Genomic DNA, 14329 nt, shown 5'->3' with positions numbered 1-14329 from the left:
CAGGTCCTTTACTTCAGAATATCTGTAGGGGATTGGAGATTGTGTTTTGTTTTGTTTTGTTTTGATTTCACCCTATAGCAAGCTGGATGTTTCTTTGCTCTCCTGTTCAAAACTGGGCAACAGACAATGACCACCCCCTAGGAAACCTGTCCTGGAGAAGCAGAGGGGAAAATGTGCTTTGTGAGGATGAGAGCAGAGGCTGCCCCAGGCTCTGTGGAATTCATACCAACATAGCACCAGCTCTTGATCCTCAACCGTAGTCCCCTGGGGAGGCAGAGCACAGTCATTTGTGTTTATCAGAATTGGAGCTCTGGGATAGTTTCAGTAGTTTCAGGCCCTACTGTTCTATCCTCCCAACCAGGCGTCCCAACTGAAACAGCTTTTTCAAGGTGGGGGGCGTGTGTTCAGATGGGTTCTGTGACTGGGGTTAGAATGTTCCCTGTCACTGGATACTTTCCAAACATACTTTCACGCTTATCTCATGGGAGCTCTGCAACCACTCTGTGAAGTAGGCCTATTTTATGGGTGGAAAAAAGTGAGGCACAGAATATTTGCCCAAGGTCACAAAGTCACTGAAGCATCATAAGAATGTGTGAAGTGAAAAGTACAGTAAGTCTGATAATGACTGGACCACAGTGAGAATCTTGTCATGCTTCCCCCTTCCCTTATCTCACCAAATCGTTTTTAGGGGCTTACAAATCAATTCTTGTTACCTAGTCTACCACTCTGTCCTGTCCTTTCATAAATCAGAGCCTAGCCTCTGATACCAGAAATAATTTATTTCTGTCAATGGAGAAGATGAATTTGTTACCCTGAATGACAGTCATGAGAGAACAAAAACCACAAGACCAGACCGCATTTATGGATAAATATATTAGCAAATAAATACATTTCTCAACATAGTGCCTGATTCAAGCGTCTTTCTGTCTGGTTCAGATATAAATACCCATGTGGGTGCTTCGGTAGGTGCTAGTTCCCCACTGACTTTGAGGGAAGAAGATTCCCAGGTAGGGTCCTGTGCCCACTTTGCTCCCACATTCACATTCCAAATGGGATAATGCCTGAGGAGCCAGCAATGGTCAAGCTGCCCTGGGGTGAATGTCACCGTCAGGAGGCCCCTCAGCCCTTGCCACTCAGTACCAGCTACCCAGGCCAGATATCCTGCATGCACACCTTCCTGGGCATCCCTGGTCTATATGGCTTATAATGGGAAGCTGGGCCTTGGGGCCATCTAAACCCAAATGTCCCACCTTGCTTTTCCTTTGTTCTCCCGTTTCCCATCCCTGCTCTGAGAGAAGACCCCCAGATTCATCGTTGTCCTTGTTCAGCTGTAATTCTGCCTTTTCTACCTTCATTCCATCCTCCCTTTTCTAGATGAAGTTCATCAGAAATCCTTTTCTTTCCATCTACTTTGGGACTTGGAGATAGGCAATCTCTAGAAAAGAATTATTCCCTCCCCACTGCCACCCCCCCCCCAATACCCAGAGGAACTGGGAGTTGCTGGAGAGAGAAGGGAGTTTGAAAGTCAGAGGGTCCATCCCAGGTTCTTCATGGTGCCAGAACATGGTGCTGGGACACGACTCCACACCCTGGCTTCCCACAGTCTCCCCTCTGACTTAATAGAGTGGATCTGATAATTAAGAACAAGAAGGGAAAAACATTCTCCCTTATGCACCAGGGTAGGCACCGCCTGGAGAAGCTGCAGAGCTTCCCTTTTTAGGGCTCAGGCCTCACCTATGTTCTTGCAAAGAAGGAAAATAAGAGCCAGGTTGCTGCTGATGCAGCAGCTTTACCGAGGAGTCAAAGCTGGTGTGCAGGACTCACCCAAGAAAGGAGGTAAGAAGGACCCATTGGCAGGTATGCACATGAGACTTGGGATGAGGAAGACCTGCAGGGTCTGGGGAAAGGAGCAGCACCTTTTCAACACCTAACTACCCACACCTAGCTTCCTGCACTCCCTTAAGGAGCCAGCCCACATAGGCAGTAGCTAGTTGCCAGGCTGGACACAGACTTGCTGCCCTGCAAATGCGTTCTGCACGCAGGGTCCAGAGCTGGGAGCAGGGAACACTTCCTGCCCCCCCCCATCACCACCCCTCTTCCAGAGGTTCCAGGAAGTATAGCAAAAAAGAGGGGTGTTTTCCGAGGTCCTTTCTTCTCTCAGGAGCATGACTCTGTGCCAGACAGGGCCCCCAGGTCAGCCGGAGCACACTTGGTTGAAGCGAAGTCTGCGCATCTCACACAGCCTGTTCGCACAGCTCCTCAAGCTCCTCCTCCTCCGAGCCTGCGTTTACAGAGAGAGAGGAAATTGGTCACTGAGTGTCAGGCCAGCCTCTTGCTTGTTCCACCTGCAAGACAGTATGGCTGGCAGGGAACCACACAGGGTGGGAGCAGGGAATGTGTCCAGAAGGGGCAGTTAGATCGAAAGCTGGGAGGGGTCCCAGTTGGGACACAGGGAAGAGGGGGGGAAGAAAAGCTAGAGAAAGAGAAACATATATAGCAACCAGTGTGTTACAAATACTTCCTATTCATTCATTAACCCAATTAATATTTATTAAGCACTCATGAATCTGGCCTGTTACCACACAGCAAATAGAAGACCAGAAAAAAAAAAAAAAAAAAAAAAGCCAGGAACCTGACAGTCTTGTAGAAGAGAAGGTGTGCATGCAAAGGGAAATTCTGCCAGTGAGACAGGACTGGGTCCTAAGACCTTTCCTGGGAAGGGGACAGATCATGTTCCAGTGGAACAATCAGGAAGGGCCTCCTGAAGGTGAAGATAAATGAGCTGGTCCTGCAGAAATACGTAAGAACTCAGTTTATGGGAATAGGAAGGCAGCAGAATATTCTGGGCTATAGGAACTGAACAAGTATTTACTTGGTTTGACAAAAGGATGGAACAGGGAAGAACAGGAAGAACAGGAAGGGGAAGAGGGAAAAAAAAGGTTGGGAAGGAAGATGGGGGCTAGCTGGTGCTAGAGCCTTGAAGGCCAAACCAGGATGGGTTTTTCTTCACTGTGGACAAAAGAGAACATTTGGAAATTTCTGGACAGTTTATTTGAGGGTGATGAGCCTGGCAGCAGTACGTGAGCAGGGTAGCTGTGCTGCATGACTCTGTAGGACACAACACTGTATATACAGTGCCCAGCCTTCATGGACCTGTAAGAGGGGGAGGAAGGGTAGGAGGCTCCTGCTTCCATCTTTAGGCTGCATCTAAGACACAGGCAGGGGCCATCAGTTTTGAAGAAGGTAAAAAATGCATCAAGGATACATTTAACAGAATCTGGCATTGATTGGATTCGAGGAGCAGGAAAGAGGGAGACATTGAAACAGGTTCTGAGTATGGGAGAGAGGGGAAGTGGTGGTCTGGGACCAGCAGCACATGACAGGGTCCAAAGGGAATCATCAAACACATAGCCAAAGCTTACTTTACCTGGTTCTATGGAAGCAATTATTTTCTCTACTGTAACTGTTTACATGCCTATGACCCCACAGACCTGGATCTCCTGGTTGACAAGTTCCATGTGTTCAGAGCCTAGCCTGGAACCTAGCATAGAGCAAACATACAGTGCAGGAAGGAAAAAGGAGGGAAGAAGTGAATGAATGAATGGTAACAGCTCTAGATCTTAACTATTGGGTTCCTGGACTGTGAGGTCTTACGTTTCAGGACCTTTGGGTCCCCTTTTGGGGTGGCTGGTGATAGCTGTAGGCAAAGAGCTGTGTCATCCACACTATGGGAGAAGATGGGGAAAATGGGGAGGTAGGGGGCTCTGAAGGAAGAAGAGGAGGATTTGAGCAAAAAAACACCAAGTTAAAGTTGAGGATTTATATTATCACCGTTGGTTGTAATACAGTATCAGGGATGTACTGAGGCCCCAGGAAAATGAGGTCAGTCTTATTAACAAGGGTGCTTAGAAGGGAAGCCTTAGTTGTTCTTTTACCCTCAGGGGGAGAGGAGAAAACCTAAGGACCCACAGGGTTGCTGAGAACCATCTGTGATCTTTTTTTCTTTTTCTTTCCTTTTCCTTCCTTCCTTCTTTCCTTCCCTCCTCCTTTCCTTCCTCCCTCCCTTCCTTCCTTCCTTCTTTCCTTCCTTTTCTCATTTACATAGCTCTTCTCATATGGCCTAGGATTATGGATCTGCAATTATTTCTCCTATAACACCTCATATTGCCTAGGATTATGGCTATCAGTAATTTTCCATGCTCTCCTCAAGAGCAAGGAACCCTTTTTGGCCTTCTTTGTATTTAAAGCTAATAATTGAACTGTGTGCATTGGTACAGCTTTACTAATTATTAAAGTATTGAAACAATTATATTGGAGCTGTTGTCCCAAACAACCACAAGTGCCAGATTTCTGATGTTTCATCCACACTGTATTTCCCCTGAGACCGCCCTATGATCTGGCAACTAAAGGAGTAATACCTGGCCGAGTCAGAGTGCTTCAGCCAGCATCCTATGCTATGCCTGTTCAATATTTTGAATGTCGCCCCACTGCACCCTTCTCAGCTTCTGTCAATCCTTTGTTGGCTGACTTTACCCATCCTGCAATAACCCCTAGTATCCTCTCCCCACCACCCCCTCTCCCCCTGAAAACTCACCAGGCTGGGCTGGCGGCACCTGGCAGTGTGGGTAAGGGCATGACCTGCCCTCCAGGGTGCCACACCTCCATTCACAAGGCCCTTCCCCAGGTGGGTGTGGTTCCAGGGACTGGCGTGGAGTCAGACACAACCACACTGGCTGTGAACTTGGGTAACAGGGGCCTGGGGTTTCTGGTAGCAGCCTCCTCTCCAGGCCTGGAGGTCCAAAGATCAATGGATGGGCCTCTGGGGACCAAGGGTATGCCAAGCTGGTAGCATAATGGGGGAAAACCTGGCAAGTTGGGTGTGCAGTCAAGTCCTGGGGCCGAGAGGCTGGGGTGGGCTCTGAGAGGCACCCTCGCCTTTTCCTCTGTGGATGTCGAACAGGGAGGCTGGATTTCTGCAAGTGGAAGAGGCTGCTGGGACTGGGGCTGGAGGCATCAGCTGGGCCTGGGGCTGCTTCGATGAGGGCCTTGGGCCGTTGTGGATTGGGGAGCTGTCCTGAAGGGGCAGCTGGGTTGGATCTGGCAGCTTGCTGATCAGGGGAAGGCGGCTCTGGCTGGGGCTGTGTCCGAGGAATGGCAGGCCTGGACTGGGGCAACCCAGTTTCTGGGCCAGGCTTCCGGCCATGCCACTGGAAGCGCTTTTTGTAGTGGTGGTGCCGGTGCCGGTGGTAGTGGACGTGGCTGGAAACCTGGGTTTCTCCTGTGGCTACCACTGAGTCCAAAGAACGGGGCCGAGAGGTCACACTAGGCTGGGTCTCCTCCCCCCGGGGCTCCCCTTCAGGGCTGCAGTACACCAAGGGGTCAAAGTCACTGCTCAGGGAGCTGCGGAAGGTAGAACTGCTGCCATGGATGCCCTGCAGACTGATGTCCGTGCAGTTGACCACTGAGTCACTTGAAGAGCCGTGACAGGGCCCCGAACTGGAGTCACTGGCTGGCCCATCTGCCATGTAGCCACTGCGTTCCGTGCGGTAGCTTTCTCCAGAACCGCTGCTGTCGTGAGGCCTGGCCCGGCGTGGGGGTGCTGGGCAAGCGGAGAGGTGCTGCGAGGTGCATCGGAGACGGCCTAGCCCCCAGCCCTGCGCGTAGGGATGCTGGGCCACCGCCAGGCGCTGCTGCTCGCCTGGAGCCCGAGGATGTGCGGCTCTGGGGAGACGGTGGTGCCGGGGGCCTGTGCCTGGCTCCTGCGAGGTTGGGAAGGGACCAGATCGCGGGGGCCGAGCCACTGCACTCCGGGAAGGGCCCAACAGGTATGCAGCAGGTAGGTGGTAGTGGGCATGGCCGGGATGCTGGCGAATGAGGTGGAGTCTCCGGCCTGGTTCCTGATAAGATCGAGAGTGTCCCAGAGACTGGGAAAACGAATCACCCTCTGGAAGAAAGAACCAAGAGCATAGGTGTTTGACCCCACAAACCTACGGAGCGTGCATTCAGAAAAGTGTGGCTGTAGCACCTATTTGAGCCCACATAGCCTGTGTGTTCGGTCAGAGTTGAGGGACCAAGGACATTCCTAATCTGCCTGTGCCCTGGGACGCCCTGGCTCCTTCCAGTCCATCTGTCTCCCTGGAAGTTCCACTGTGTATGTCCATCCCTGCTCCTCCCATCAGCCCACCTGGGGCTCTTTGACCCAGGGCCACCACCAGTCCATAGTGCACCTTTGGGCAGATTGGAAAAAGGCTCTCCTTCCTCAAGATACTTCACTTTCATCTTTTAGAAAATTTTCATAATATCCTGGTTTTGTTAGAATAAGATACTTTGTTGCCAGAAAATCAGAATAATAAATATACAAACCACCCAGATTTAGAATCAACAAAGTTGTCATAAAGATACAATGTTTAAAGTAATGAAGATGTCTACATCTTCATTATGTATGAATGGCCCTCCCTGCCCTTCACAGGAAGCACTCTTGAGCAGTACACAGCTTAAAGAACTATTATGGCAGACCTGCTTTCTCCTCAGCTTCAAGACAAAACCGTCCCTCAGAGAGCAACCTTGTTCTAGACCCATCTGCCTGCACATAGGGGAGGACTTGGCCCACCTCCTACCTACGATGTTGAACATGCAGAGAGGGCAAGTCCGATGCTGATGTAGCCAGGGGTCCACACACACACGATGGAACTCATGGAGGCAAGAAATGACCCGTAGCTCCTAGAGAAAACAAGGGGGTCCAAACCGAAGTTATCTGTAGGTTCAGGAGTAACCAGGATTTCCCTGACTCCCTCTGGCCTCTCCTTTTTGCCCTCAGCTTCTTGTAAAATACCCCATGGTAGAATAGAAAGAGTAAGGGCTTTGGTGTCCAGTAAACCTGGATCTTGCCACTTTAGCTGCATGACCTTGGGCAAGTTTCTTAACAGAAATGCTCTAGTTTTCCGCTCTAAAATGAGTATGAAAAACTAACCAACCCCCACCCTGCACTGTCATGAGGCTAAAATGAGATAATACATCTAAAGCACCCACTACAGATCCTAGCACGTGGTACACACTCAACGAACAGTAGTTGTCTTTCCCTGGAAGACCAGGAAAATAACTAGACCTCAGTGCTGTCCCCTACCTCTGCCTCATTGCAAGATACACGGGACACAGATGCAACCAGGGCACCCACACCTGCCCGAGTGCCTCCTCCAGCCTCCCAAAGTCCAGCTGCCCTCCCCAGCCTGGTCATGGAGGTCGCCCGCAAGCCCTGCCTTACCTGGCCCTCAGAGAACTCCTCCAGGCAAATGGCACACACAGGGGCTGAGCTACAGCTGCTACTTGAGTCCGGCCACTCAGCCCGGGCCCTCCTGCAGCTGGCCTGGTACCTCCTGGTGGCCAGCTGGCTGATGGCCCAGGCTGTTCGCTGTTGAAGGGGATCCTGAGAAGAGGGGTGGGGCTCACAATAGGGCAAGGGCTCCTCTTCCCTCACCCCTGGACCTCAAGTTTGTGCTTGGCTCCCAGTCACCCAGTTAGATCATATGGCCGATTGACTACTCCTAGGAGTTTGTCGTCTTCAAGCTCATACGTGGCTCTGCCAAGCAGGCTAAGCCCCGCCCACCCCACTCCCCCATTCATACCATCAAGCTCTCTTTTCCTTGATGACCCATGGGAGAAAATTTTCATCCAACTGCCTGCTTGACATCTTTGCTTGGATATCAAATAGGCCCATCAAACTGAATTCCTAATCCCATTAACCACCGAACCACATATCCATCCTACCGCCTTAAAATGTAAGTCAGATCATGGTACTACTTCTGCTCAAAACTCTCCAATAGCTCCCATTTCACCCAGAGTAAAAAAACAGTGTCCTGCCAATGGCCTACACAGTCCAGTAAAAGGGGCCCCCATGGACCCTCTGTCCTCGCCTCCTGCTCTGTCCTCTCACTCACTGCACTCCAGCCACATGGCCCCCTTGCTGTGGCTCAGACATACTGGACACGCTTTTGCCTCAAGGCCTTTGCCCTTACCGTTTTCTCTGTCTCGATCATACTCTCCCCAGATATCTGCACATATCACCCCCTCACCCATTTAGGGTCTTTCCTGTAAATGTCGTCCTCTCAATAAGGCTTTCTCTGGCTTTGCTTTTAAAAATTAACTCTGTCCGGGGAGCCTGGGTGGCTCAGTTGAATAAGCATCCGACTTTGGCTCAGGTCATGATCTCACAGTTTGTGAGTTCAAGCCCCGCGTCAGGCTCTGTGTTCACAGCGTGGAGCCTGGAGACCACTTCGAGTTCTGTGTCTCTCCCTCTCTCTCTGCCCCTCCCCCACCCCTGCGCACACTGTCTCTCTCTATCTCTCAAAAATAAACATTGAAAAAAATTTTTTTTAATAAAAATTAACTCTGTCCTTTTACATTCCCTTTTTCCTCTTCCATTTTATTTTTCTCCTGGGAACATGTCGCCATCTAAAATACTACATATTTTACTTACTTATTTTGTTTATTGTCTGTCTCTTCCCATGAGAATGAAACCTCCCTGAGGGATCTTTTTGTTCAATGCACAATCCCCAATACCTGAAACAGTGCCTGGTCCATACGAGGAGGTCTCTATGTTTGCTGAATAAATAAATGAATGGGCAAGCTGATGTGGAGAGGCTGCTGGAGATCAACAAGTCAGATGCCAGGGTGTTTAGATGTAAACTATTTCAAGAGCATAAGGGCATCTTCTTTCCTCACTTCTCCCTTCCTGCTCTTTACCCTCCCATATGCATAAACGTGCCACCTCCATCAGGGAGCCCACCCTGCTCACCGGCCTGTTGTGGTGGGGGCGGCATCGGATGCGCAGCACTGAAGCCAGGATGACCACAAAAATGGTGCCCACCACCGTCAGGAGGATCCACACATCATAATCTGGCTGGAGGAGTGAGCAGAGATGGAAAGAGTCATATTTCTGGAAGGAGTTGGGCCAATTTGGGAGAAATTCAGGTGCTCGGGAGAGTGAAGGCTAGAGATCCCCATGAGTCTTCCAGCAGAGGGGATGAGGTGAGGAGGAACCTGCAGGTGGGGTTAGGTGGTCCCTGTCTGCCCAAGGTCAATCATAGGAGAGGGTCCTCCAGGTGTCAGCTGTGAGAGGTACTATCTGAAGACCTGTGTGCTTGGGAAAAAGAGGAAAAGGACCCTCTGCAAAGTGGAAGCCACCCAGTGCACAGCTGGGTGAGGTTTCTAGCTAGTGGAGAAACACCAGCCAGGGTGTCAGGGGCTAGGGGGTCAGGGTTTCATTCTGGCTCTGCTCCTCTGTGCCATGAAACCACAGAGCTGAAAACAACTTTAGAACTCAGCTGGCCAAATTGATGCGTTCTGCAGATGAATCCCAGAGGGGGAAGAAACCTGTCCTGAGGCACACAGCTGGTGGATAAAGTTGAACTATAGGGTTTCTAAACTCTCTTTAGCTCCAGGAGTCTAAGGGCTCTCGATGGGAGTTGCCACAGAACAAAGTGGCAGTGAGAACGGGCGCTAGGGCAAGGCCTGGAGATCTGGCGTGCTTACCCAGGTTGGGGGCTCCTTCAGCTCAATCCTAACATGAGCCTTTCGGTTCTTGTACACAAACTCCATCAGCTTCTCGGCATCTTTACCCCAGATCAACACCACTGGCCAAGTCAGCCCCAGGGGTTGCTGTAGCTGTGGGAGGGAAAGTGCCCACGAGGGCTGTTATGTCCTGACTTGTCTTTTCCCAGGTAACTTTATCGCCCTCCATCCAGCTCCCTCAGACACCCCAATGTCCCTGGGTACCTGCTCAGCAGCAGCTCGATCCTCAGTGATGTCAAAGAGGACTGCACTAGCTCCTCGCTCCCCTGCCATCCGGGCCTGCAGGGACACACAGCAGAGGTCCAGCTGAGGTCAGAGAAGGACACGGCCCATCTGTCCATCCATGCCCCGGCCTCACCCCTCACACGCCTGTCCCTTCCTGGGACGTTGCACACACTGCATCTTTGCACACTCAAATATAACATGTGCGATCCGTGTCCTGCCCTCAGCTCACCCAGGTCCCACTGCCTTCAAGGACAACATTCAATCCTTCATTCTGTCATGGAATAAACCCGTAACAAGGGTTTAGTAGGAGTCAGGTAGTGGACCTGGCTCTAGAGCTAAGGACAAATAAGACATTGCCTGGCCCTCAAAGTACCACAAGTCTGCCTTCACTAAGAAGTGTGAGAACAGAAGGGAGTGGCCAGAACCACCACAAACCCCCACCCCAGGGAGTGGGGGGAGGGTGACCAGTCCCTGGAAAGGGAGGGAGAAAAGACAGGTGGAGAACTCCTTCAGAATAGAACTGGGCTTTCCAAGATCCAGCCCTGCCTGACAAGAGGAGCCTACAGGGCATCCCCTCAGCTTAGGCAGAGTTTCAAGGGCCTGGGACCCTGCCGTCACCCAAGGTCTCTATGGCAGACCCCAGGCTCAGCCCATCTCTTGATCTCTTTCTCCCTGCCACACTTTTCCTGGCTACAATTCAAGGACTTAATGGAGTCTCTGTCCAGTGCTTTATCCCTCATCCCTTCCCTGAAGGTGGCACTGGAGGCTGGGTGGGGAGGGACTGGGGGGCTATTACCACAAGGACACAACTGTGCAGGTACGCACATGCACGCTTGCCAGGGCTCCAAGAGCAGGGTCTAGCCAACCAGGCAGAGCAGAGCAGAGCCAAAAAGAAAGAGAGAGAAAAAAAAGCAGGAATCTAGAAGCTGGGTGTGGGGTAAGAGAACTGAGATAAGAGCCAGGAGTGGGGTGGAGGTGCAAGGGCAAAGGAGCCACAGACAGATCCTGCCTTGCCTTTGTGACAGCCTCCCTGCCCAGCACAGCCACTCGCCAGCCTTTCCCCCCACAGCACAGGCTCATCTTGCCTTGGTATCAGGCTGGGACCTCGTGCCCCCAGGGCCCTGCTGAGTCTTTGCGGCCTTCCTGCAGGCACTGAAGGAGTTAATCCCTCTGCCAGTAGTGGTGGCAGGAAGGGGAGCCAGGGCTGGGGCTTACTCACACTCTTAGGGCTTTGATCTCTGCTTTCCTTCCCGGAGAGAGCCTGTCCGGGCAGGTCTCCTGCCAGGCAGGCCAGGGGAGCAGCTTGCCCCAGCTCCCTGCTCCCTACTCCCCAGGAGGCAGCAGGGGCCAGAGGGCCCCCTCAGAACTGGCAGCCCACAGGCAGGGGAGCCCAGGAAGAAGGTGGTGGAGACACTCGAGTGGGGCCCTGTTTTGGTCAGAAGAGTAACTTTCCCCCTTCCTCCCTCTCTCCCTCCCTCCTTGAGCTGCTGAGGAGCTGGGCTGGGCCCTCTACCAGCACCCAGGCCCAGCCCAGGCCCAGGCTCGCCAGCCTAATTGACTGGAAATTCACAGGACTCCAGAATGGTATTGCTGAAGAAATTGACAGGTCACAGCCTTCATTGTCCTCCTGCTCATTTACTCCCAAGAAGTCCAGCCCAACTAGGTGACCCCAGGCAAAGAGAAACTTCTGAACCCTCCAAGCCAGGGTATGGGAGCCACACCAGAGGAAAAGGAGAGGGGCTCCCACTGCTAATGTCATAGTCTAGAACTTGGCCAAGGCATGGGGAGGTCACCTCAGTAGTCAATGAATTGAGACTCCTGGATCCAACATGCTGACAGGGCCTCATGTGTCTCACGCCCAGATTGAGACCCTAGACCCAGCCTGGCCTGAAAGAGCATGAGAGAAGGGCACAGACTTCCTTCTCCAGAGATTTTCTTACTTACCAACCCCTCTCTCTTTGAAGGACTGGGGTAGGAACAGTGGAAAGTAATTACCCTGATGTTCAAACACCCCAGCCCATTACAGCCCATAATTACAAAGTTGTAAAAAGGGATCAAAGAGAGAGTACTGGCCAACAGGGGAAACAAACAGGACTTTCAGGCAGTGGGTACCTGTGTTCAGAGTTCTAGGAACCAAAAAGCACGATTTGGGGCCAGATGGCAGCCCACACTGGGGCTATCCATGCTTCCCTCTGGTCCACCTGCCCCCAAGAAAGTGGGAGAGAGGGAGAAAAGAAAGCACTTCTTGGGAGACCGGAATCTGGAAGGCAGAGACAATAGGAAGGCCCTCTGCATGGGAAGACTCGGCTTTAGAAAAATTACCCAGAGATCTCTTTTGGGGCTGCAAAGAGTCAGCCATCTCTCTAGGGGCAGCAAGCAAAGCTGCCCACGGCCTCTAGCAACCAGGACTAGTACACTCTAGGACTCATACACTACCCTCTGTACCTCTCTGGGCTGTAGGTTTTCCTCTCCAGACACAGTGACAGTCTCTGTAATCTCCTCATCAAAGATTGGCTAAGTACCTACTGTGGCCAGGGCACCAAGCCAGGGAAGGCCAAGCCCTCTAGAACAGCTCATTATCTAGTTGTACATATCCATATGTACATATCCATAATATATCCAAAGACATATCCATAATATAATGCTGATAACATTCCAGAGTACAAATGAATGAAATAGACCAGTAGTTTTCAAACCTTTTTTCACTGCAGAAAGTCCATCCCCCACCACACACACACACACACACACACACACAATCTGACGCAAATCTTCAATACACAAAACAGATAAGACTCAGCTGAGTTTGAGGATGGGGGTGGAGTTAAGAAAGAGCCTTGGTTTCCCCCTCCCCACAAAGCACCTCCCTGAAACCTGGCATGGACAGAGACCCTGGCAGTGTGCCAGAAAAGAGGCATTCCCTCCATAATAGGCTAGCTGGGCTGAGCCAGTCAGGAAAGATTCACTAGAAGAGGTGGAATTCATCTGGGCTTGAAAGCAAGGGTAGGAGGAAGTAGAAGGGATACTAACCTTTACCGAGACCCACTCTGCCCAGACTGCTCAGGTTTGAGTCCTGAATATGCCACCAACTATTAGCTATTAGACTTTGGGTATGGTACTTAACTGCTGTGTGCCTCCGTTTTCCTTTCTGTAAACTGGGGATTATAATAGGCCCTACTTCACAGGGTTGTTTTGTGGGCTGTATAAGTTAATCCATGCAAAGCTTTATGCTAGTACCCAGCACATAGTAAGTGTCCCCTAAGTATTAGTTATTGTTATATCAGCTGTTACTATATGCTTTGGGTATGTGATTTCATTCACTCTTCACAAAAACTCTATAAGACAATTATCCAGTTTTGAGTTGAGAAAACTGAGGCTCAGAGAGACTGAACAACTTCCCCAGGGTCACACAGCTGATCAGACCACTGATCTAGTCCAGGCATGAGGTGATAAGGGCCTGGGTAATCACGAGGATGGCTGTGGAGTTGCTAATAGAGAAACAGAAACCAAGTTGGATGACTGGATCGGGGGAGGGAGTCGGTGGTGGTGACAAGAATGGATGAGTCCAGAAAAATTATGGTGAGGGTTTCAGAGAAGATCAAGAGAGGCAAGAATGAAAGAAAAACCCCAATCTTGTTAAAAGCATAGGATGATGATGCCAGTGACGACAACAGTGGTAATTGTAATCATTTATTCAGTGATTACTATGTGCTTAGCATGGGAGCTTCCATCTGTACTGTCTTATGGAGCTTCCATAAGAGCTTCCATCTGTACTGTCTCATTAAATCCTCATAACTGCTTTATGATATAATCCCATTATTATTCCCCTTTTACAGATGAGGAAACAGGGGCCCAGAGAGGTGAGCTAAAATGTCTAGGTCACACTGAGGAGCAGTGGAGATGGCAGGCTTCAGACCCAGGGCTGTCTGGGTCTCAAGAGCCCCAGCTCTGTTGATGGTGATGACATCACTACTACTGATGGATATTCCAGAGCTGATTGAGGTTAGAATTTTTCAAACTTTTATCACTAAAACCCGCCTTTCCCCTCTGGCTTCTGGGAACCATATGTTTTTTTAACATTTTACCAAACTAACTGAATTCATTATGTACAATTCATTTTCCTATGAGATAACTTGTAACCAAAAGCAACATACAAATATTTTAGTTAAGCTTGTGGGACTTATGAAACATTGGAAGTAGCTCAAAGACCTCCATTACTACCCTCACAGACCTCCTTTGAGCCAGCAGATCTCAGGTAGGAGCTGCTTGGTCAGGTCAAAGGATGAAACCCAAGGGAAGCCTTGACCTGACCAGTTGGAGAATGTGGGGCTAGAGCCATCCTGTCCCACCGAGGTGGGGGAGAAGCCAGGTATGGAGAAGCTGAGCAGCTAGTGAAGGAGGAGGAAGCATGAGCAGTGACCACAAAGGCTGTGGAAGAAAAACAGGTCCTAGGGCAGCAGCCAAAGTGCCTCTTCTAAACCCCTAATGACTTTTTGTTCCTTTGTGCATTTTAGCTCAGGCACTATTTGGTAGCTGACAG

General features: G+C 50.7%; 1 protein-coding gene across 1 annotated transcript in view; it reads right to left on the bottom strand.

The window, feature by feature from the left end:
* Positions 1-800: 800 nt before the first annotated feature.
* RNF43 (ring finger protein 43) overlaps positions 801-14329 on the bottom strand; it is a 62647-nt gene continuing 49118 nt past the window's right edge. The window contains exons 3-9 of the mRNA XM_015539550.2: positions 9772-9846; positions 9529-9660; positions 8792-8896; positions 7262-7423; positions 6618-6720; positions 4595-5944; positions 801-2281 (exon numbers count right to left, since the gene is read on the bottom strand). Coding sequence (XP_015395036.2) covers positions 2235-2281; positions 4595-5944; positions 6618-6720; positions 7262-7423; positions 8792-8896; positions 9529-9660; positions 9772-9846 — 1974 coding nt within the window. The 3' untranslated portion in view covers positions 801-2234. The remainder of the gene's footprint in view (positions 2282-4594; positions 5945-6617; positions 6721-7261; positions 7424-8791; positions 8897-9528; positions 9661-9771; positions 9847-14329) is intronic.

Source organism: Panthera tigris, chromosome E1, assembly GCF_018350195.1.
Source record: "Panthera tigris isolate Pti1 chromosome E1, P.tigris_Pti1_mat1.1, whole genome shotgun sequence".
NCBI classification, from domain to species: domain Eukaryota; kingdom Metazoa; phylum Chordata; class Mammalia; order Carnivora; family Felidae; genus Panthera; species Panthera tigris.
This window is presented reverse-complemented; position numbering and strand designations above follow the sequence as displayed.